This window comes from Pan troglodytes, chromosome 4, assembly GCF_028858775.2.
Source record: "Pan troglodytes isolate AG18354 chromosome 4, NHGRI_mPanTro3-v2.0_pri, whole genome shotgun sequence".
NCBI classification, from domain to species: Eukaryota; Metazoa; Chordata; class Mammalia; order Primates; family Hominidae; genus Pan; species Pan troglodytes.
This window is the reverse complement of record NC_072402.2, coordinates 12048794-12072066: the sequence shown is the minus strand read 5'-3', so window position 1 is coordinate 12072066 and position 23273 is coordinate 12048794. Positions and strand designations below refer to the sequence as shown.

The 23273-nt window shown below is 40.6% G+C and overlaps 1 protein-coding gene across 7 annotated transcripts in view; it reads left to right on the top strand.

Moving 5' to 3' along the window:
* CTNND2 (catenin delta 2) overlaps positions 1-23273 on the top strand; it is a 933574-nt gene that overhangs the window by 500229 nt on the left and 410072 nt on the right. For all 7 annotated transcript variants that reach the window (XM_001147603.6, XM_016952954.3, XM_009448799.4 and 4 more), the window contains 2 exons: positions 8298-8470; positions 20299-20863. In XM_001147603.6, coding sequence (XP_001147603.3) covers positions 8298-8470; positions 20299-20863 — 738 coding nt within the window. The remainder of the gene's footprint in view (positions 1-8297; positions 8471-20298; positions 20864-23273) is intronic.

Below are 23273 nucleotides of genomic sequence, written 5' to 3'. Positions count from 1 at the left end.
TGCCTCAGCCTCCCAAGTAGCTGGAATTACAAGCATGAGCCACCGCTTCCGGCCTAATTTCTTTTTCTTAGATTTCACTTAGATTTCCTCCTACCATGTAGATGTTTCAGAAGCATGTTATACCTTCTCTAACAAGGTCGCCAGCTCAGAGGCAAACCTAAGAATTTAAGGAATAGGCAAAGGCATCAAGTAAGAAGAGCTCTTTAACCACACACTTAATATGAGAAAACAATGCAAATTTCTCATTAAAGACATCATTCCCACTTGAGTTATCAGAATCTTCTGGGATCAAGCACAATGTGTGTAGAACCTGGTGGGAATTTCCTGGTCTTGAAATTGTCAAGGCATTGTAGATTCCCAGAACACAAATATGAAGATTAGATGAAAGCTGCTGAAAGTGAGGACAGGTTCAGAGCTGCCATAGGTATGAGAAAAAGCAAAGATGCTGCCAGCCCCAGTGAGAAAGCCTTAGAATAAGCAGACTTTTCCCCGCGAGGCAGAGGAAGGAGAGGACTCTCTCAGTAACACATTATGAAGATGTATTGAGGGATTTCCCCAAAAGTTAAAACATATGAATATTGACCAGGCACAGTGGCTCATGCCTGCAGTCCCAGCACTTTGGGAGGCCAAGACAGGCAGATCACTTGAGGTCAGTAGTTTGAGAACAGCCTGACCAACATGGTGAAACCCCATCTCTACAAAAAATTAGCTGGGCATGGTGGGGCACTCCTGTAATCCCAGCTACTTGAGAGGCTGAGGCAGGAGAATCGCTTGAACCTGGGAAGCAGAGGTTGCAGTGAGCCAAGATTGCCTCACTGCACTCCAGCTCCAGCAATAGAGCCAGACTCTGTCTAAAAAAAAAAAAAAAAAAAAAAAAGAATACAGATACTGACAGATACTGATCAAACAATAAGGCACTTGCACTTGAACAGTAACTGATGTAACCAACTCTTAATATACTGAGTTTTTGTTATATCACTGTAGGCACAGGTAGATGTTCCAGTCATTTATTTTGTTAAATGTATGTATTAACCACTTATTAATGGCAGGAACAAAGGGTCTCTGTCCTTGTGGCATTTACATTCTAGTCAGAAAAGGCCAAAATCAACCTTTTCAATACTGGAGGGCCAGATTGATAATGGCTTTGCAGAAGGACAAAGCCAGGTCAACAGTAGAGTAGAGCACCTTTTCTCAAAATATACTTGGGAATTCTGGGGTCTTCGTGGCCCCTCATGGGGACTTTCAAAGCCAAAAGGTTTTCATAATAATACTAAGAGATACTTGCTTTCCCATTCTTTTTCTCACACGAATGTTGTTGAAGATTTCCAGAGACTACATGGCATGTAACAACATCATGTCCCTGACAGCTCTGGGAATGTGTGCTGCATATTCTTCTGTTGGAAACATTTTGAGTGACTAGCATCATATATACCCAGATAAAATAAAGCTCTTTGGAGTCCTCTATAATTTTGAGGGTTAAGAGACCAAGAGTTTTGAGAACCACTAGAATAAAGAATGATCGAAGGCCAGGAAATCCTCTATTGTGAGAAGACATTGAATCAGAGACTTGAAAGAAATGCACCAGCAAGCCATGCAGATCAACGGGGGGCAAATGTGTGATGTGTCACAAATCAAAGACCGGTTCTTTAAACTGCTATGTTCCCATTCGCAAATTGTAGTGTTTTCTGAGTTTCACTTTTAAATTTTATTTTCTTCAAAACCAATTTGTATTAATGTTTTATTTATTTTTGCAAGTATTGATAGTGAGAAATACGAATATATCAGATCCTCTTTAAACTATTTATGAAGAAATATATGTTTTTCTTCTCCTTGTGCTACATTAATTTTTAATGGCAAATAACCTAAAGACAAAACTTTGTAAGGTATAGTTGGGAATTGGAGTGAATGATGAAAAGTACACTTCTCTGATTACAGTATTATGTGCAATCTCACTCATGATAAAATTCTTTGGGTACACATTCCAAACTAAAGTTATACATTTGAGAGTTATTTTTATGATAAATGTCAGTTTGCTCATGTCTTCCATTTTACACCATTGTAAAGAAATTGAGTGACCTTGCAGCCATAAAAAAGGATGAGTTCATGTCCTTTGCAGGGACATGGATGAAGCTGGAAACCATCATTCTCAGCAAACTAACACAGGAACAGAAAACCAAACACTGCATGTTCTCACTCATAAGTGGGAGTTGAACAATGAGAACACATGGACACAGGGAAGGGAACATCACATACCAGGGCCCGATGGAGGATGAGAGGGAAGGGGAGGGAGAACATCAGGACAAATATCTAATGCATGCAGGGCTTAAAACCTGGATGACGGGTTGATAGGTGCAGCAAACAACCACGGCACATGTATACCTATGTAACACACCTGCACATTCTGCACATGTATCCCAGAACTTAAAGTAAAATAAAATCTAAAAAAAAGAAAAAAAGTTGAGTGACTTACTGTGTAGTGCAAACATTTGACCAGTCCGATATGTATCCATCCACAGTAGTCAAACTTGGAAAAGCATACTAATTAAGCCAAGGACATTGGTTAAGTCTAAATCAGTTTAAAAACTAAATGGGTACTTCTATATTCCTGGGACCATTAACGTTTTAATTTTCACATAAAGCATTACACATTGAAAGCAACTGACCAGACGAAATAGATATTCTGGAGACAGAGGCTTAGAAATGATATTTATAAACACACCTGCCCATCAACTCTGAAGCTTTCTTGCATAACAAGCCCCTTGGGCTTTTTCTCTCAGTTCATTTTTGGAATGGTAGATGCGCTGAGCCACCATTTTTAGGGGACCTCCTCAGAGAAACTCCTCCAAATGAGCTTTATAAGTTACTAATGAAGATCAGGAGAAAACAACCACTTTATCATCAGTAGCTACCTCTTACTCTAAGTTAATTTGTAAATGGGCAAGTTCTTCCGGAACCCATAAAGGTGAAACTGCTGCTACAAATGAAATCATTAGTAGTGAAATTTAAACAGAATATTTTTATTCTGCAGAGTTAAGTCTGATCAAAGTGCTTTGAATCTATTTAAATCAGTTTGGTAATTTTAGAAATAATCAACAATTTTTCTCATTGATTTTGTAATGGTCCAATAACCCTTTTGTATGTAAATTCTACCATCTGTTTCCTTTATTCTTACTTAATATTTTCTATTAAAATATTGGGAAGTGACATTTAAGCAGCAGTTTAAGTTTGAGAATGAGTTTTGAGGTTGATGGAAAAAAGAATTTCAGGCTGAGGAAACGGAGAACTGTCTCTAAGTGCCAAAAGATTTTAGCTCCTCATCTATTTGCCCTGACATTAGTTTTGTTGTTGTTGTTGTTTTATTGCATGCAGGCCATTTTAATGAACTGTGCCTTGTATGTTTTGTTTGTAAGATGAAAGCTTGCAGGTTGTTGAAAGAAAGCATGAATAATGTGTGAGAGAGTCCTACAATAAGGTTTTCAAGACCAAAATATCCCTGTGAAGGTTTTATTATTATCAGACCATGTGGCTATGCAATTAGATAATCAGATAATAATAACTGATATTTATATAGCAGTTAAAATTTTTCCAAGCACTTGCACATCCATTATCTCCTTAGGTGTTCAAATTTGGAAAGATTACAATTTGTTGTGACAGAATCATGAAGTGTGCTTAAGAACACACATTCTGAAGCCAATCTGCTATTTTTGTTTAACCCCAGGCCCACCAGTAACTGTGAGGTCTCAGTTAATGGATCCCTCAGTTCCCCCGACATTAGTGGGAATGGTTGTACCTTCCTCACTTAGATGTCATTAAAATTGAATGGGTTAGTAGATGGAAACTGCTCAGGACAATCCTTGGAACTTCTTAAGTACTCAAAAAAGGTTAACTGGTCATTACTGTCACTGTCATCATCATCTTTGTCATCATCATCTATGGTCAAATAAGTATGGAGATGGGCTAGAGCCCAGGTCTGTGGATGTCCAGTCCTGGATTTTTTTCAACACACGTTCAGATACTCCATTAGTGTGGTTGTGACTTATAGAATAACTCAGGAATGCCACATTGTAGACCTCTGGCCTCTTCTGTATTATTACAAAGTATATTCTTTAATTGAAGGTCTACTGTATTCTAAGGCAGATGTTCAGCTAACGCAGGCAAATATTAGCAATTCCAAATACTGTCTCTTTAAAACTATGCAAACAGAACAAGTGCACATAATCGTGGAAACTCTAAAATACTCAGTTAATCTGATCAGAAGAAGCTGGCCATATTGTGTCTGTGTTATATAGTGTCTGTATTGATATGACCTATAAGTGGGTCTGAATTTTTATGCAGAAAATTAACATTTCAACCTCTACATCTTCTGAGATTGATTTTGTCCCACGAATAGTGGACAGCGAGTTTCCTCTAGCCAGCACCTGGAATCTGGAAGCAGCAGTTCACTGGAGAAGCACCAAAATCTGAGGCATGAAGATTTCTCCTGCAAACAAGTGGATTTCTGTTTACCCAGGACTTTTTCAACCTTAAACTGCTGACATGTATATATGACTTAAAGAAACAGTGCTTTGATATTAAACAACAACAACTTTTGGACTTGGAGACAGAAGATAAGGATCCAAGCCTCTTCATGTTACCATGTCTGTGACACTGGCTGCCAATTTAACCTCTTTGCCTCTGCCTGTACTTCTAGGACAAAAATGAAGATCATGCAGTTTTTTTCACAGGTTGCTGTGTAGTCTCTAACCAATTCATACATGTGAAAACATATTGAGACATTGGTGTTACACTCAAGATCCTTGCTCCATGTATCTTCTTAGGATTAATGGAATCAACTTTGTAGTTCCCTTGGAATTTCTTCTCTCTATCCAGTTAAGGCTAGTAGGTTTTGTTCAGAACAAAGAAAACTGTCTTAAGCATCATCAATGTATCAGGAAATGGTTTCACCTTCTCTTCCTGGCTCACAGGGGTGATTCATTTTGGGAAAACCCTTGGGCTCAGTTCTGAGGACTATTCTATCATGGAGAAGGGCCAGATGGTCAAAGATGTCACTGTGACCCCTCAGGTCAGCGTCTTGAAGGCAAATGGGACCATGGCTTCTGCTCTCTGTGGCCAAGAAGGACATGATGATCCGCTGTTGCTCACAGTTCAGATGTCTACTGGAAATCATTACATTGAAGACAATAGCCTGTTTCCCTGGGTGAAATGTTAGGGTCCAGCTTCTTTCTCTTCGTCTACCATTTCTTTCCATATCACCCACATCCTTCAGGTCATAGATTCCATAGGTTCAGGACCACAGCCTCGTTTTACCTCTAGCCCAAGCAAGGCTTGATTAAAAAGTCAAAAGTTCCAGAGGAAAAAAAAACACCATAATTTAAAGCCCAAAACTATAAATGCTTTTTAAATCCTTGGCAAATTTGTATTTTCTACCTCATTGCACAGTAATATTAATAAAGCTAATTGAAAGTTAGTTACATTTAAATTGTACTTTCATTATAAAGTAATTAAGATTTGTCCTAAAATTTTAACGTGTTTCATATACTCATATGTCTGTGCTCTCTAAAATTAGAATGAGTAAATGACACGGATTTAAAACCTAGTGAGCAATGGAAAAACATTCTAAAATGCATACATGGTTTTGGCTATTGTCTTGACTGTTCTGTCCTTGCCAGGTGATATGTCAGTGTTGTAATATTCTGATACATTGCTCATTCTTGCAATTACTTTTGTCAGAGTACATCTAGTTTTCAGTGCTTGAGATGTATGAATAGAGTAATGAGATAGAAAATCCTGGTTACTTTTCATTGAGTACTGATCAAATACACAACTGATTCTATGAAAGATGAAGAGATTTCATTATTCTATCATATATATTCTGGGAGCAAGTAAACCACATTTTTAATTTAAATTCTTTTGAAAAGGGACTTTACATTGTCATTAGAAGATACTGTACAGACAGCATTTGTAAGTTTCTGGAGATAATTGTATGAGTCTATTCAGAATATACAAAGTTATTTAACTTGCTAACTATATACTCAAAACAGTTCTTCAGAGCAATTCCTGCATTCTCTTTGAAAGACAAATAATGAGGACATGCAACTGTCTGTTTTAAGATAATGCTAAACTTCTTCCATGAAATTAAGTATTTTGTTTATGTGTTTATTTACTTCATTCTATTGATATTTCCAAAGGTCTGTGCACTGTCGTTGTATCTGCTTTAAACTTCTTTGCCCTTAGGATGCATTACTATCTCAAGGGGGGAGGAGAGGATGGCCAGTACAAGCCATTATGCCCAGGTAGACTGTACAAAAAAGAAAGAACCAAGAAAGCTGCAGCGGGCAGCCCTCCTTTGTCAGGTAGAATGGTGACCACCCAGCTGAAAAGGCCTTTGCTTTTCCACCATAGCTCACTCCCACCATTAAAATGTGACCTTCGGAGGGACAAAGGGTAAAGCCATTAGCCACAGTTGTCACTGTCTTCCCAGTGCCCACCTCCTTCTCCTCCGCTTTATGGTTAGTCTCCACTTGCCCCACCTCCAGAGGCTCCCCCATATCTCAGCCTGCCTGTCACTTGGACCTCAGACACTGTTCTTTGACTCTGCTGGGCCTGGCAGCTTCCATAGCAGTGATAGGGACAATACGTTCCTGGCACCCAGAATCAAATTCTAAATGCATCTCTCCTCAGAGACTTCCTTATATTCAGTGATTGAGTCCTATAATGCCATTAGGACAGAATAAATGATTTTTTTTCCAGGCTATTGGAAACGTTACCATCTGGTACATACTGTTTTCTCAGGACTGGGTTTCTTAAATTAAAAGTAAAGGGATTGCATTTGTACTTTTGTTATACCCTTCATGATGAAGTTGTGGCTGGATGAAAACACTTTTATTTCCTTGCTTACCTTTTTTTTTTTCCAGTAACCGCATAGATTCCAAAATAACTGTACTAGTTAATTGGCATATTATTCAATATAAAATGTTGATGAAAAATTATCTTCATGTTGTTTCAAATACTGATGAAAAAATATCTTGATGTTGTTTCAAATTTCCATCAGAAAATCAGAGGGATTGGGAAGGCTTTAAGTGCCAAAGATTTTGTGAACCAATGTTATTTAAAAGAGGATGCATTATTTTTATGAAAGGTGATCCACATCATGTCTCATTCGAAATATAAAGTCATGTTCCATTCTTAAAAAGAAAAAAATAAGGAACTTGAAATTTGCTCATACTTATCAGAAGTGATATTATTGTCTAAAACAGCCAAAGAGGGGGATCAAGAATGATTTAATGGTTATGCTATAGTCTATATGTGTATTATTACACTCCATCGAATATATGACTTTGTAGTATGGTACAAAGAGACAGGAGAAAACTTGTATTGCCAAGTTTTTGCCACTGACAAGCTCTTCTTACCCCAGCCCCTCTCAAACACACACAATGGAAAATAACAAGCACATTTACTCTCCTCCATATTTATTTGATCCCTAAAGAGAGTATTAAATTTGATCAAAGAAAATTTGCTTAAAAAGAAAATGGGAAAATGTTTGCAAGGATCTCATCTAAATAGAATATAAGAAAACAAAACACAATTTCATATGCAACGTATAATTAAGTAAGACCAGAAACTGATTCTTCACCCCTTGTAATATCAGCTACATTCGTGGCATGAATTTGAACACTGTATGTTCTCTTTGTTCTCCTACTGTGCACTGCTAGGATGGTAAAGGTAACCAGTCATCAGGGATTATGTGAGGCGACGGTGAATTCCACATCGTACAAAGAGCTATTAATATTTTAAACACTGTCTACCCTTCAGGCACTGAGGTATTATATCACTATTTATACAGTAGAATTTGTCAGTGATTGGAAGGTTTCAAGTGTTTTAGCATCTCCATCATTAAGTAGGAGATATAATTATATTAGCAAAATTAACAGGTACCGAAAAGTAGAGTTTTACATTATTTCAAATGTTTCTGATATTGTCTGATCCCAAAATAACTACTTGATTAACTAATTTGTCTCATAAGAAATGTCTCTATGTAGGTCAGGATGAGATCATTTGAAAAATCTACTCCTTTGAGAACTTTTAAACCACCACCAAAAAATAAAAATAAAAAAAATAAAAAATCTCATCTGAGAGCTGGAGTCAAATTATATGGTCATTTTAGTTCTCAGAATTTTAAGCGTGGATGGCTGGAATCATGTGCATGAGATAATTCTAGGCTACTCTCAATAAATAATACATGTCATTTCTGCTTCACTGAGACTGTCACTGACTGCTCTAAATGACTTTCAATGCAGGGCCCAGCCTGCTCTCCCAGAGTGCACTTCAGCTCAATTCCAAACCTGAAGGGTCTTTCCAGTATCCGGCCAGCTACCATAGCAACCAGACCCTGGCCCTGGGGGAAACCACCCCTTCACAGCTCCCGGCCCGAGGCACACAAGCCCGAGCTACGGGCCAGAGCTTCAGCCAGGTAGGTACCCAGTGCTGTATGGTGTCAGTGGACTCCAAGGGGACAGGTGGGGAATGGGCATGCAGTGGATGTGGAGATTGTGGAGATCCAGCCTACCTTTTTGTAGGTGTGTCCCTCAACTTGAGGGAAAATGCCCTTTGGTGCTGTGAATGGAGGAAAAAAATAATAAAATACAATTATGGAGTAATGCTAAATTACAGACATTTTCTTTAGAAATATCTATGTATTGTTCACGCTATGCCTGTCTTATATATGTTTCCCTGTGTGACTATGTCAGTGTCCATCTAGTTACTCCCTCTATGTCTATATGTGATATAAGTATGACATACATTCTGAATTTGTGAGTGTACTCGGAAAAAATACTGAGTATTGTGTCTCCTAAAAAAAGCATGGGATTGCTTTGTGGTTTTTGATATTAATATAAAGAAACATACTATAAATGTGTAATCAGGTAAACAGAACTGTTTGGAAAATGATTGTGATGAGTTTAGGCATAGCTGCATTTTGTGAAGTCTGATTTTGAAATTTGCCCTCCATTGTTTCTTTAAGGCAGGTGCTTGATCTTACAGTTTCACTGCACAAATACATTAGCTGCAGTTAAAACCAACTGTTGGTAAAAAGAAGCAGCTACCAATCTGGAAATGATTTTTTTTCCAAGAAAGATGTAAATGTTGTTATTTAGAAGAGAGGAGAGAAGGGATGCTAATATTTTAGTTTTTATAATTTTGAGGTACACACCAGAGTATAATTTTGATCATCACGCCAGAGTTAATTTATTGGAAGGCTGTCTTGTTTTAAGCTTATTTTCAGCAACATAAGTCCTTTTAACCTCTGTGTTTTTGCTTCTGGAATGAAGAACTGCAAGCCCCACACCACGTTTGCAGCTGACAAAGTTAGTTTCAGCCCTTTTGCATTTATTGGGCACTATCTCTTCCAGGAACCCTTCCTCTGAAATGCTCACTATGCTCCACTGGCTCTGTAACCCCCGAGCCCATCTCTTTCACCAATTTATTGATGTTATCCATCCAGGCATTCCTCTAACTAAACTGAAAGCTACTTGAGGTCAGGACTTTTTTCATGTTTGTATCAGGAGCACCTGGCAGGCCACATGGCCCCAAGAAATGAATGCAGAGGTGAGAGGCAAAGAGGGTTAATAGCCTGGTGTAGGCACTACTATGTGTTCATTTATGTGACATTCACATTATTGAAGCAGGAGCTGAAAGTTTTTTGGATTTCCACTACTAACATTAAATTACTGTGCCAGAAACAATTTTTAAAATATGATTACCTTCTTCAAGCAACATCCTTGTTCATCAGTGGCTTTGTAAGTCTTACCTTCTCATAGTGCTGAATGATAGGAATGTGGGTAAGAGGAAGTGATAAAACATTCCATTGAGATAAAGGGCCTGTCCCTCTACCCACATTCAAAGTTGCTTTAAAGTTTAATCAGAGAGGGTTACTAAGTTATAAAGATATCAAAGCTCTGTATCTGGAGTCATCAGAGTTATAGTTTGAAGACATCGATAAATGTCAATGTTCAAAGATATAACTTAAGTTTGAGGCAAAGGTTACTGGTAGACTCACTTACCTGGCAGTGGGTAGGATGCACAAGTATGAATAATCAAACCAGGAGTTGAAATGTTCTAATTCACTCTACTAACAGAAGGGAATCCATTGTGGAATATCTGAGCTCTCATTTATTTAACTCAGTGGTAGATATTGGTATTATAATTTACTTTAGCTGTGTGCTGAAGTATGAAAGGGATGCTTATTGAATATTCTGTAGCGCCTGTGGCTTCAATGTAATGTCAGATAAACGTTCAACAAATAAGCCAGCATTTTCACTCTGCTTTTAGTGTTATACCCTTGAGAGAAGGGAGGCCACATTCCATTCCAATAATGACACTATTGTTCAGATCCCTCTATTTGAGTGGTGTGATACTTTTCTTTTCAAAATTCTGATCCGTGTGAAATCTTACTCCTTCAAGCCGAGGTTAATTTTTACAATATCCTGTAATAATAAATTGCCACAAGGCCTAATATAATTCAAACGATGGCTAACAGATGTCAGACCAAGTGAGTATGGTCAATAATCAATCAAAACAAAAATATTCTATTTTTTTTCTAAAAAACTATGTAATTCTAAAGTAAAGCAATAATTTTTTATCTGGTTCGTAAATTTAAATGTAATTTCAAAGGAGTATTATAAATGCTCAAAGATTCTAATTTCAGTATTTAAAAATCTCTATTCAGCATAATAAATGCTTATTGAGTGATCATCACCAGGATCTACAACAGGCCCTGATGATATGTGTGTAACCCACATTGCCCCAACTTATCAGCCCAAAACTCAAACTGTAAGCCACCCAAATTGCCATAAAATATTTGTTCTCTGACGTTATTCTTTAAAATCATTCTTCTGAGACTTAGGATGAGTTCATGGAGCTGGTCCAGAGGAGAGAGAGTAGACTACCCTTCCCATCAGACCCCAAGGCCATTCTAGAAAGTGACCTGAACTGATTTACAGATATCCTTTCCCCACTGCCAGCACTCGCTCAGCTATGCTGCAAGCTCCTGCCCCAGCCTCTAAATAAGTTGTGTAGGTCACCCCTCCACAGACCCCTTCTTCTTCCAGGTCAACCTTCACCTTTGTGTGTCTAGGTTATTCTTTGATGCATTCAAGATGTTTGTCATGTGCCAAATGATGCCATGAGCCCATGTGCTTGGGATGGAGAAGTAAAGAAAGTAGACATGATCCCAGTCCTCAAGGAACTTCTATTCTAGCATCAGGGATGGAGACTCAGAAAATCAACACAGCAAATAAGTAAATTGCACAGTACATTAGAAAGTGATGGTTTCTATGGGAAGGAAATGGATACAGACCAGGGTAAGCAAGATCCAAAGTGCATGGGGGAGTGCAGCATGATAGGGACCTCGAGGAGACTTTTGGGCAAAGACATGGAGAAGAGGAAGGAAGCTATATGGCTCCCTCTGCACAGCAAATGCTGTGGCCCCTGGATGGGGCAGCCTGGCATGCTGACAGAGCAGCAAGGATGCCAGAGTAGCTACAGTGGACTGCAGGAGTTGTGAGGTGATGGGAAACCACTCAGTCATTGGTAGGATTCCTTTTTTTACTGGGAGTGAAGTAAGGAGCCAGTAGAGAATTTCAAGCAGAGGAACGACATGATCTACCTTATGTGTTAAAAACATTACTCTGTCATATAATAAGTGATATCCTATAGTTAGTTGCATTTAAGTCTGTTTCTTCCTATTAGATTGCCCTGCTGCAAGAGCGAGAATGATGCAAGACTTACCTTCATATCCCTCACAATTGACCCAGGGTTCACCAGATATCCATCAGGTTCTGCCAACACCAGCCTGATGTTTTATAATTATTCTGTGCTGGTTTGTGGGTGGGCTAGAAGATAAAGAAGTTGGCTTTTTCCACTCACATAAAGTTTCCATTGGATTATATGAAATGCTAAATATAAAACTTCTGGCAAAGAGGAGCCAAAAACCAACTCTAAACATGTTGGTTTCACCCCATGTCCAAATAAAAAATAGTTTCACCAAGCATTTTGTCCCTCAAACAAAAAAACTATGCAAGAAATATAAAAATATACATCTGTAGACAGAGCACTGGCAAAGGAGTACACAAGCCTAAAGATTTCAAAATCTTTGCATATTCTCCAGTAGAATTGAACAGTGTGCACAACCGCAATCTTAGGGAAATGGCCTGCTCGCTGTAAGAAATTAAGAATTGTATGATAGTTCTCTAAAATAAAACTGAAGAGTGGTAAGTGTTCTAGAAAAGCAATACACTTTTTGAGAAACAAAATTTCCATTTCTTTTTGATCTGGCTTATCTATTTAATGTTGTGCTGACTTTTATGTCTTAAAAGTCCTCATTAATGCCATATCGTAATCATAAGTACACCATCTGCTCACTTCTTCAGAAGGAAGTGTGTTCATTGTGTTTGGAACATTGCTTATTGGTGCACACTCATGCGGGTGGATGTGAAGGCTGAGGGGAAGGGGAAGTTGAAGGAAGAGCAAGTTCCCTGTAAACACCTATGTCTTGAGTGTTGAATAAAAAGGGTGGTAAAGACAGCTAGTATGACTTCGCTCCCATTTGCTTAATTATGAAATAAGTTGTTGTTAGGTAAAACCTGCAGAGAAAAGTCACCAATAAATTTGGAAAACACAAAAATTGCAGAGAGATTTTTAATGTAAATGTATACACTATGCAACATTTAGAAGAGAATTCATATTGTTTCACATATTTTCCTTGGCCCATATTTGCAGGAAAGTGGCAGAATATTTGTTTTTAAGATAGTTTTAGGATGACTCTCTGTTGTGAATCCCTATTCCTTGCTTTGCTTTAAAATCTTTTCTCTCCATTTTCTCTTTCCAGGATAAGCAAATTTAGTTTGGCTTCAATAATGGAAATGTTTCTCATGGCAGAGAGGGTGTATATGTGTTTTGCTGTAACATTTTCTCTTCTGAGCAAATATTTGGGCTATTGCAGTTATATTAAATGAGCCTCTTGCTGAAATAAAGTTCTGTGTAGTATATTTTTGCTGGTGCTCATGTAGGTTTTAAGAAAGAGTTGCCATCAAGAAATCTCTCCTTATGTATTCTTCAAGGTAAATTTATAAGATACTTATATCATTGCTTTATTTCTTTCTTCTCTATTTTCTTTCCACTGGTAGACCACAGAAATGGCCATATGAAATACTTTTCAGAACATTTACTGATAATGATCCTAATCAATTTTCATTAAAGGGAGGTAAAAGGGTAGGAAAAATCAGTACTCAAGGATGCAAAAATCTACGTCACCATGTTTGCACTTGTGACTTAGAGACCTGGGGAAAATGAATCCATTGCCGCCTCCTTCTAACTGCGGTGGCAGAGACAAAATAGTTTGCAAAATTTCTCTCTCTCTCACTTTCTCTCTTGTTCTTTCTCTCCCCCTCCTCCATAATTTTGGGACCATTGGGCAGACAGAAAGCAGCGAGGGTGGTTTCTGTTATTATTTCCAGGGATATAGTTGCTTTTATGGTCCTTTTGATTTGGATGTTCCCATCTGAGGAAAGGAATTTCTTCCAAGTACCTTGGGTTTTCCGTTACTTAAGTTCAGTTTGTTGTGGACACCACCTTTCAGTGTCAGTGGGACATCACCACCAGGTAAACCCAGCCCTTATTTTCTCACCAACAGTAATGATCCCAGTGGTGATGACTTCAGGGAAGGTGTATAAAATGTGCATAGAAGCTATCTCTTCTCTTATGTTACATATTAGCTTTTACCAAAACCAGCACCCCTCAAGAGAATCATCAAACAAGGCCCTGGATGATTTTATTTAGTTATTGACAAAATAAAACTTTTCTCATAGTACCAGAGTTTTCTTCCTTTGGAATTAAAGAATGGCATTCCTTTGGAAGATGATTTGAAAAGAAAACTTTCCAAATTTTTTGAGCAATGGTGTGCATGCTCAAGCAAATTCATTACATCCCAGGGAGTAAGTTCAAGGCACACAACTTATTTGGGGGTGTAGATTTGTTTTACTTGCACTATATTATAGGAACATTTCATATAGTACTAAATATGACTGTAAGCATTTTGGAGTTGGTGATTTATTCATGTTTCAAAATTGTGAGAGTAAATCGCCTTGTCTGTCTTTGTGTGCAAGCCCAAAGCTCTAGACAAACTTAAACTAGGAAAGTGCAACAATTTCTTAAAACTGTTAATCAGCAGCACAGAGCTGGTATAACTCAGTTACCTTACCAGAGTGCTCTCAGTAGAAACAGACTTCTTTGAATATGTCATCTTTAAGCCATGCCCTGTTTTTTATTATGCAGGATTGATCCGCCTTTCTTAACTCACTGAAGGAGTACATTTTGTCATTGCTTTTACTTTCTCATGTCCTTGTCACAACTTAAACCACTCTGCATTGAGACATCTTCCTCACACACGAGCTCCAATGTCTTCCTCCCCCAGTCCATGGCCACATTCACATTTTGACTCCTCTGTGGCCCTGGCCCTGTGGCCTGTGCCTTCCTTTGAATGTGCTCCCCAGCTGCACCTGTCATAACCCTGTGCTTGCCTGGGCACACTGCTCCCTGTGGTGACCTTAGGTGCCACCAGCCAATATTATCTGGAAAAGGAAGACATCATTAGTAACTAGGTTTGCCAGTCTGATTGTAATCCCAGGAAAACAGAAAGGGATGAATACAGTGAATGGGGGAGCAGACTGCTGATCCCGTTAAGCTGGACTCAGGGAAGCCACAAAACGGGCCTCCAGTTCTCCATTCCTGACACTGTCGGCCCGGCTGCCCAGCATCCTGGGCAAATAGGCCTCCTGTCCCAGAACTGGGGGCCTTGCTGGCAATTTAAGAAAACTTGGCAGGTCTAAATGCATCTTCACAGGACCGCTCATAAATCATGAGCCTGCTTTATAAAATGTGCTTTTGCTTAGTGACAGGGCTTACTCATGATGAGAAGTCAAGATTCCTTAGAGATTACAGGCTGTCAGGTCTCTTGTTAACTGGATATAAGCATTGGGGGGATTTGTTTTGTTTTGTTTGCACTGCCAGATCCCCAAAGAATGAGGATTGAATAAATTTTCAAGTTCTGAGAATTGTCCCCTTATGACTCCTCTGCCATTCCTACTCCCTCCATAGAAGATTCAGCATGAAAGAATCTGGAAGCAAATGTGCTTGGCATTAAGACCAGTGCCACTTTCTGGTTTAAGAGTGCCCTATTCTTAGGGGCTCCTACTCCCCCAAAGAACAGTGTCTTAATTGTGGCCAGATAGTATTCTGTACAAACAAAAATACTCCATCGATAGATCTCCAAAATAACATCAAAGTAAAATACTCCATATAAGGGAATTGTTGAGAGCTCTTCAAAAACAAACTCCTCATTTGTACATGGTGTAGACAGGTCGAGCATCCCTTGTTTGAAATGCAGGGGATCAGAAGTGTTTTGGATTTCAGATTTTGGGGGGGGCGATTTTAGAATACTTGCGTATCCATAATGAGATTTCTTGGGGATGGGACTCCCCCCCCAGTCTAAAGACAAAATTCATTTGTATTTCATACATAACTCATAGCCTGAAGGTAAGTTTATATGACATTTTAAATAATGTTGTACATGAAACAAAGTTTATGTACATTATACCATCAGAAAGCAAAGGTGTCAGGTGTAGAATTTTCTACTGTGACATTCATGTCAGTGCTCAAAATGTTTGGGATTTTTGGATTTCAGATTTTGGATTTTCAGAGTAGGGATTCCCAGACTGTAGTAGGCTCTTCTTAATGGTTTATTCAGTCAGTGAGTAAATTAATGCATCAAACTTGAGTACTGTTCATTAATGGCTGTTGGAATAATGTACATATTCCCTAACTTCCCATTTCAATATTTTTTCTACTGTACTTTGTAAATATATCCTCCCCTTAAACAATTCTATAAAATAGGTATCAATGCATCTACAATTACACAAGAGGCCTCAATATACCACTAAGTACACACACACACACACACACACACCATGTAATGTAAAAATTGTGACACTGAATATATCCTAAATCTGACCCATCTGAAACATATGTATACAGATAAAATAATTTGTAATAGCTTTGATGAGTTAATGTTCCATATTTTTCTTGAAAAATTTTCCATAAGGGAAGCAAGAACTGAACTACACTTAATGTGCACCATACTCTACCTATCAGAAACTGTTGAATCAGAACATCTCCTTGATGGGGTTGTTTATCTGTGAACATTCTGCTTCCTTGTCCATTTCTCATAAATGGGTTCCTCATTTTGAAGGAGTGGGAAAGACAAATAAAGTTGCCCTCCAGGCTGAGACTGATCCAAAGAGCTGAGAATGAAGACAGAGTCAAGAATTGTCTCTGCCAACAGCCTAGACGGTGTAACCAAGGATGGGGCCCAATCGATTCCAAGTATATCTAAATTTGTTATATCATTATTTTTATTTTCAGAGTCACACATCAATAAAAAATTATTTCAACTGTCTTTGCATGTACACACACATTTCCAAATATCTCCAGGGAAGCAGTATGTAGTAATCTTTAGTTTAAAAAAGGAAAATGAAACTTTACTTGAATTCTAACTTTAAAATCAGATTTGCAGCTTTATAGTGCTAACATACTTTTAAGGTAGAATTGAACTCTTGTGACACTAAAGTGAATACAATTCTGTATGTGTTGGAATGTGTTTCGATTATTTCTAATGCAACGATGGGTAGTAACAAACTATCCTATGATTGTGCAGCTGGCTTGAATGACAGCCTCAGGTATCCTTAACTGACAAAGAGTTACTAAATCAAATTCGGTAATGAAAGAAGACATAAGCACAAGGGTGAAAAGAGGCACCCCCAAATTTTGTTTTTATTCAAATGATGCTACAAAACAAATTTCTCTGTTTAACCAAAGAATAGTTCTTAGGCATTTATTACTCTGTAAGCCATTGAAATGGAGTATAGCACCCCTGGTTTATTTATTGTAAACTGCAGAGGAGCTTAGACAACTGTGCTGTCCAAGAAGGTGGCCACTAGTCACATGTGGCTGTTTAACTTAATTAAAGTTAAGTGTGTACTGAAGTTCCTCAGCTGATTAGCCACATTTCAAGCTGTCAATCAGCCCATGTGTTCAGCGGTGCCATATTGAGCAGTACGGATTGAGAACATTCTCTACGTTGTAGAAAGCATTGCTGGTAACTCACCAGTGTAGCTGGTGCTCCTGAGAAGGTGCTCTAGTTGATGATGGCTTCTTACGCAAATGGATTCAGGAGGCTTTTTTGGAAGTGCATTTTAGTACACAGTGGACAATACCACTTACTATGTTAAACAGTATATAAAATTTTATTGTTTATACTTTTCCTTTTTTCATGCCAAAATTATTAGCACAATTTTACCAAGATCCTATAATATCTAAAAGACTTTCAAATTGGTTGCCGTAGCTTGTCAAAATGTCTACAGCTCATGTGGCAGTTGTCAAGACTTCTACAGATTTGGGGTGCATTTAAGAAAACATAGGAGACAGTCGTATTCAGCACTTAGTACACCTGAGACTAGATGTTTTGACAGATTACAAGAAAAATAAAGTATTTGTAAAAAGCATTAAGGTTTTCACAGGATACATGTTCTAATATTTAAATATTAGAATGAATACCGACTTAATATTCTCATTTACATTGGTATGCTTTAGTTAGTATTTATTAAAAATTATGCTATTTGGTAATGGCATCGTTAGTGTACTCTAAGGTTGTTTTATTAATGTTACATAGCCAAGACATAACAAAAAGTTTTTGTTTTGTTGTAAACAGGGAGCAGAGAGTGCTCCTGAAACCTTAGAGAAAGGGTTCTTTCTTCTCATTTTGTTCCTGTGGGAAGGGTTTTCAGAAATTTTTGTCGGATGCTTTTCCATCACTTGCCAGCTGTGTTCTGCATGGCTGAGTGTTGCTCAGGCCCCAGTTGATAGGGAACCCCAGTAGAGCTTCAGAAGAAAAATGTCTGCAGCTTAGTGGTAGTTCTCAGAGCAGCAGCATTTGCCTGCTCTGGGAGATTGTTAGAAATGCAGACTCTGGGGCCCACTCCGCACCCTCCAAATCCAAGTGTCTTCTGGAGCAGTGTTGGCAAACTTTGACCAGCACCATAATCACCCAGAGTACTGGTTAAAACCCAGATCCCTCAGCTCCTCCCCCAGAGTTTGTTCAGTTTATGGTGGGGTATGATTCTGATTGCTCTGATTCCTCTAGAATTTTTTTTTTTTTTTAATGCTGAAAAGACCATCCACAATGATGCTGCAGCTGTGGGAAACCACTGCTCTAGGGGGACGTGGGACTCATGCTTGGTTGCACAGTGAAATCACCTGCTGAGCTTCCAAAAAAAAAACTGATATATGGTCTCACCTTCAGGGATGCTGAATTAAATGGCAATGGTAAGTCATGAGTATTGAGATTTTTTTTAAAAGCACCCTTGGAGATTATAATATACAACTAGATTTGAGAAGCCCAATCTATTTAATACATGTTTCATGCTCAGAGCTGCCACTGGGAGAGAAGCAAAATTGCATCAAAGCCACCCCCCCCTCAATGACTCTGGATGAAGCTAGACTATTTCTCTGGGGCTCAGAGTAAGCACACACACATCTGTAGTGTTCGCCACCCATCCTCCACATATAAGACCCTCATAGCCTTGAGACTAACTTGAGGAACCATTCCACAAATATTCCTGGAGTCTCTGCTAGGAATCAGGCCCTGTTCTAGTTGCTGGGGACACATCATTGAACAAACTCATGGAGCTTACATTTTACTTTCACTCTTAACATTAAAATAATTGCTTTATGGATTGCATGTGTGTGTGAGAATATTTAAAATATATATACCGTACATAAATACATATGCATACACATACACACACTCTGCGTAGAGAAAGCCTCTCACCAAACTGTTTACTTCCTATGCCAGGCTGCTCCTAATAGAGAATTTTGATGTTGCTCAATTAACTCCCTCAGATCTGCATATGAACTTGACATCCCAGATAAAATTTGGAATGCCTGTGTATGTGCAGTGAAAGTGCCCAGTCTATTATTTGCCAATTGCCATTCCAAAATGGGTAGAGAGGCATAATTGAAACTTTTAATGGCTAGCATCTGTTCAATCTTCTCTTCCTCCCTTCCCTTGATCTCTCTGGAGTCCTCCTCCCCACCCACCTCTCATCCCTCATTTCAAATCCCTCCTTCCCAGCTTCTCTCCAACTCTGTGTACAATCCTACTCCCTTTTCACACCAGCAGGCTCTCAAAATCCTCTCTGCTCCCCGGGGGAAGCCTGGAAGATCTGAGACCTCCTGCCCAGAAGTGGTTGACAATGTAGTGTTTTCATTCGAATGCAAATTTGTCTCTGGACAAGATTCAAGGAAAGTGCTTTCCCCTCCAACTGTCTCTCCAGCTCCTCCCCAGCCCTTGTTGTCTTTTGTGTTCTTGTAAATAAATGAGAGGCGAATGGCTTTCAATTTGAAGACACAGCTGCAGGGGGCTCTTAAAGGGAGCTAGAGAGAGAAAGATGCTGAAAGATTGGGAGCCCAGTATTAAAATCTAGAAAAGGGAGGCTTTTTTAGCATTCTCATTTCCAATTGCTCTAATTCCTCTAGAATTTTTTTTTAATGCTGAAAAGACGAAGCGAATTCATTCTGACTTAGTATTTTTCCCTCCGTTTAACTTTTCATTGTCCAAAAAGAAGAATCCACGCGACAATAGCAACAGAATAAACTGTAAGAAGTATGTTTATTCTTGATGTTCTCCAGATAAGTATGTAACTCGGCCAATCTCAGAGGTAGAAAGTGTATGTAATGAAATGACCTGGGGCAAGGGTGGGGAGTGGGGGACAGAAAAAGATTTACTGCCCGAATTTCTCATTAAAACAAACAGATTGTGATTGCGACCAGGGAGATCATGATTGCCCTGTCGGGGGTGTGGGGGGCCTTTAAAAATCTTTATGTGACTAATGCGATGCTTCTGCTGTTTCCGAAATAACATCTACATGTAAGCAAACACAGGTCTCATTTGTCAAACGTGACTTCCCTCCAGTAGTCAGCTGGCCTGTGCCAGTGTCAGGACAAGAAATCCGCCCCAGGAGAGTTCGGGGCGCAGGTTCGCGTACCGCCCCGAGCGCAGCTGGGATCGCAGAGCCTCCGGGCGCCCGCAGCATCCCCGGTGTGCCTCTGCTCTCGGGGCCGGGCTGGGCCGGGTGGGCCGTGTGCTTCTCCCTCGCTAAGTGCGCGTGTTCTCTCCTCTCCCGGGCACAGGGCACGACCAGCCGCGCCGGCCACCTGGCGGGGCCCGAGCCCGCGCCGCCGCCGCCGCCGCCGCCGCGGGAGCCGTTCGCGCCCAGCCTGGGCAGCGCCTTCCACCTGCCCGACGCGCCGCCCGCCGCCGCCGCCGCCGCGCTCTACTACTCCAGCTCCACGCTGCCCGCCCCGCCGCGCGGGGGCTCCCCGCTGGCCGCGCCCCAGGGCGGTTCGCCCACCAAGCTGCAGCGCGGCGGCTCGGCCCCCGAGGGCGCCACCTACGCCGCGCCGCGCGGCTCCTCGCCCAAGCAGTCGCCCAGCCGCCTGGCCAAGTCCTACAGCACCAGCTCGCCCATCAACATCGTCGTGTCCTCGGCCGGCCTGTCCCCGATCCGCGTGACCTCGCCCCCCACCGTGCAGTCCACCATCTCCTCCTCGCCCATCCACCAGCTGAGCTCCACCATCGGCACGTACGCCACCCTGTCGCCCACCAAGCGCCTGGTCCACGCGTCCGAGCAGTACAGCAAGCACTCGCAGGAGCTGTATGCCACGGCCACCCTCCAGAGGCCGGGCAGCCTGGCAGGTAAAGGCTCGCTGCCACCTGGCGCGGCTCACCTGGGCGCGTGGCGGGGACGCGGAAGCAGCAGCCCGGCTTGAGCAGAAGCGAAGCCGGGCGCGCTGTCTGCCAGGTTGTAGTAGTGGCAGGAGATAGAGAACGCCAGGGCTTCCCTGGAACAAGTCAGTATCTTCCCTACAGTTTGTCAGTGACTTCTTTTCCGGAGTAATGTGGTGTCTCAATCTCTAACACCTATATCACTCTCTTCTCTCCTCTCTTCTGTCTCTGCCCTCTCCCCAGTCTAAAGACTAACTCATAAAAGTAAGACACATTTAGGAAAGCATCCCATAGACCTGTTGATGGTATCCAGAAAAAAGCAAAACAAGTAACAGTTGCAATATTGACAGGGTCACCTTTAGTTGTCTACATTTCATTGTGGAAAAAGTAAGGGATTTTCTCACATTAGACGTTCAGCTTACATAGTTTTCAATAGTAGTGGGGAAATAATTAATAATGAATTGCCTTGAATTATTACCCTTTTGTTTTGGCTTGAATTTATTTACATCTTTGCTAAATTAGTTATTGGGAAAACTAAAGGACTCTCCCATACCTGTCATTGGATGTACTTGGGTCCTAACATTTGCGACAAAGTTAGCAATGATGAAGTCCCCTTAAATTTGTACCTGCTTTATTACAGGGAGGGAGGGGCTGGGCTTGGGGAGAGAAAACTGCTTTCCTCTGCCAATTTAGAGGAGGTGACATTTCTGTGGTCGTTATGCCCGTCAGCGACCAGGCTGCGCTGGTGCCTCTCTGCTGTTAGCACCATATGCTCGGCTTAAACAAGACACCATGATTGAAAGACTAATGTTTTGTCTTCTGAAACACCTGACAACTAACCCGGATTTATTGTGAATTTTTTTTCCCTTACAGAAGGATTTGGTAATTGTGTCACTCTAGTAACAGATGCTGTGCTCATATGCTTCCTTTCTTGACACAAATAGATGACTGTGAAGATAAATAGGATTTAAAAAAGGAACTTGTTGCATGCATGAGGCAGGTGGCCAAGGGCTTCTTTAATTCAGCACAGTAATTGCCAGTGTGGACTGGCCTGGCCTAACAGGATGCAGGCTAGGGTGCCGCTGCCCACAAAATTGTGCTAGCTACGTTTACTGAAATGAAAATATTTTCTCACTCACTGCCTCTCTCTCAAATAGAATTTTTGAGGTAGACAATTATTAGTGCCAACCCAGTATGAGTACCTAAATCTTTATGCTGTAGGGACTCAGGAGTAGCGATCTGCTTAGAAAAGGGGGCGAGTGAACATGTACTGAAACTTCATGTAAATGCTTTTGTAAAATAAGTTACCAGATCACGTCAAGAAGGGGGAGATGGGTAGAGTTCTTACGAGACTCCATGACACCCTTCTCAGCCATGCGCACCACCACAGAGAAGAGGAGACTCAGGCGCAGGGAGTCCAGGCGTCCTACTAGAGGCCATTTCATTTCTTACACTTACCTCATGAAAGAAATCAGGAGTCTTAGCTTCCAGTTCTTTCTCCCATGGGTGATTTGTGTAGACTTTTGCATGTTCTAGTCTATCATTTCAGTAGCAATCGAGAGTGTGGCCCACATGGCTGAATATACCTGTGGAGAGGTTAGGGGAGGGTGAATGGAGCTGAGTAGAGCCAACAGCTCCTTCTATCATTGCATCTAAGAAGAGGTAGTAAAAGTACATTGTAAAAATAGATTGTATTGCACTTAGGTTGCAAACTATGTCCCAGGGAAGGTATAAGGGACAAACTCGATGCTTCTGAGAGATTAGGAATATTGGAACTCCAAGACCTCCATGCCTGATTTCGTGTGCTTGATACCATTCGAGGCGTTGTGAAGTTGGGAGCTACTTGGTTTGCTAGTTGAAAGAGCAGTTAGGTCAAGAGATGGCAAAACAGCTTTTGGAATTTCGGGGTTGTGATTTTAGAGATTTGTCACTGATGACTAGGAAGGGTGGATACAGGATAGGTAGTGACTTTCACTAATTCATCATTCTACACACACACACACACACACACACACACAAACACACACACACACACATATACACAGAGTCTCACTCTGTCGGTTGCCCAGGCTGGAGTGCAGTGGTGCGATCTCGGCTCACTGCAACATCCATCTCCTGGGTTCAAGTGATTCTCCCGCCTCAGCCTCCCGATAGCTGGGATTACAGGCACCTGCCCCCACGCCTGGCTAATTTTTGTATATTTTGTAGAGACTAGGTTTCACCATGTGGGCCAGGCCAGTCTCAACCTCCTGACCTCAAGTGATCTGCTCGCTTTGGCCTCCCAAAATGCTAGGATTACAGGCCTTAGCCACCGCACCTAGCCACCTTCAATAATTACTTTTAAGCACCTTTTATGTACTGCCATTGATTTAGATCCTAG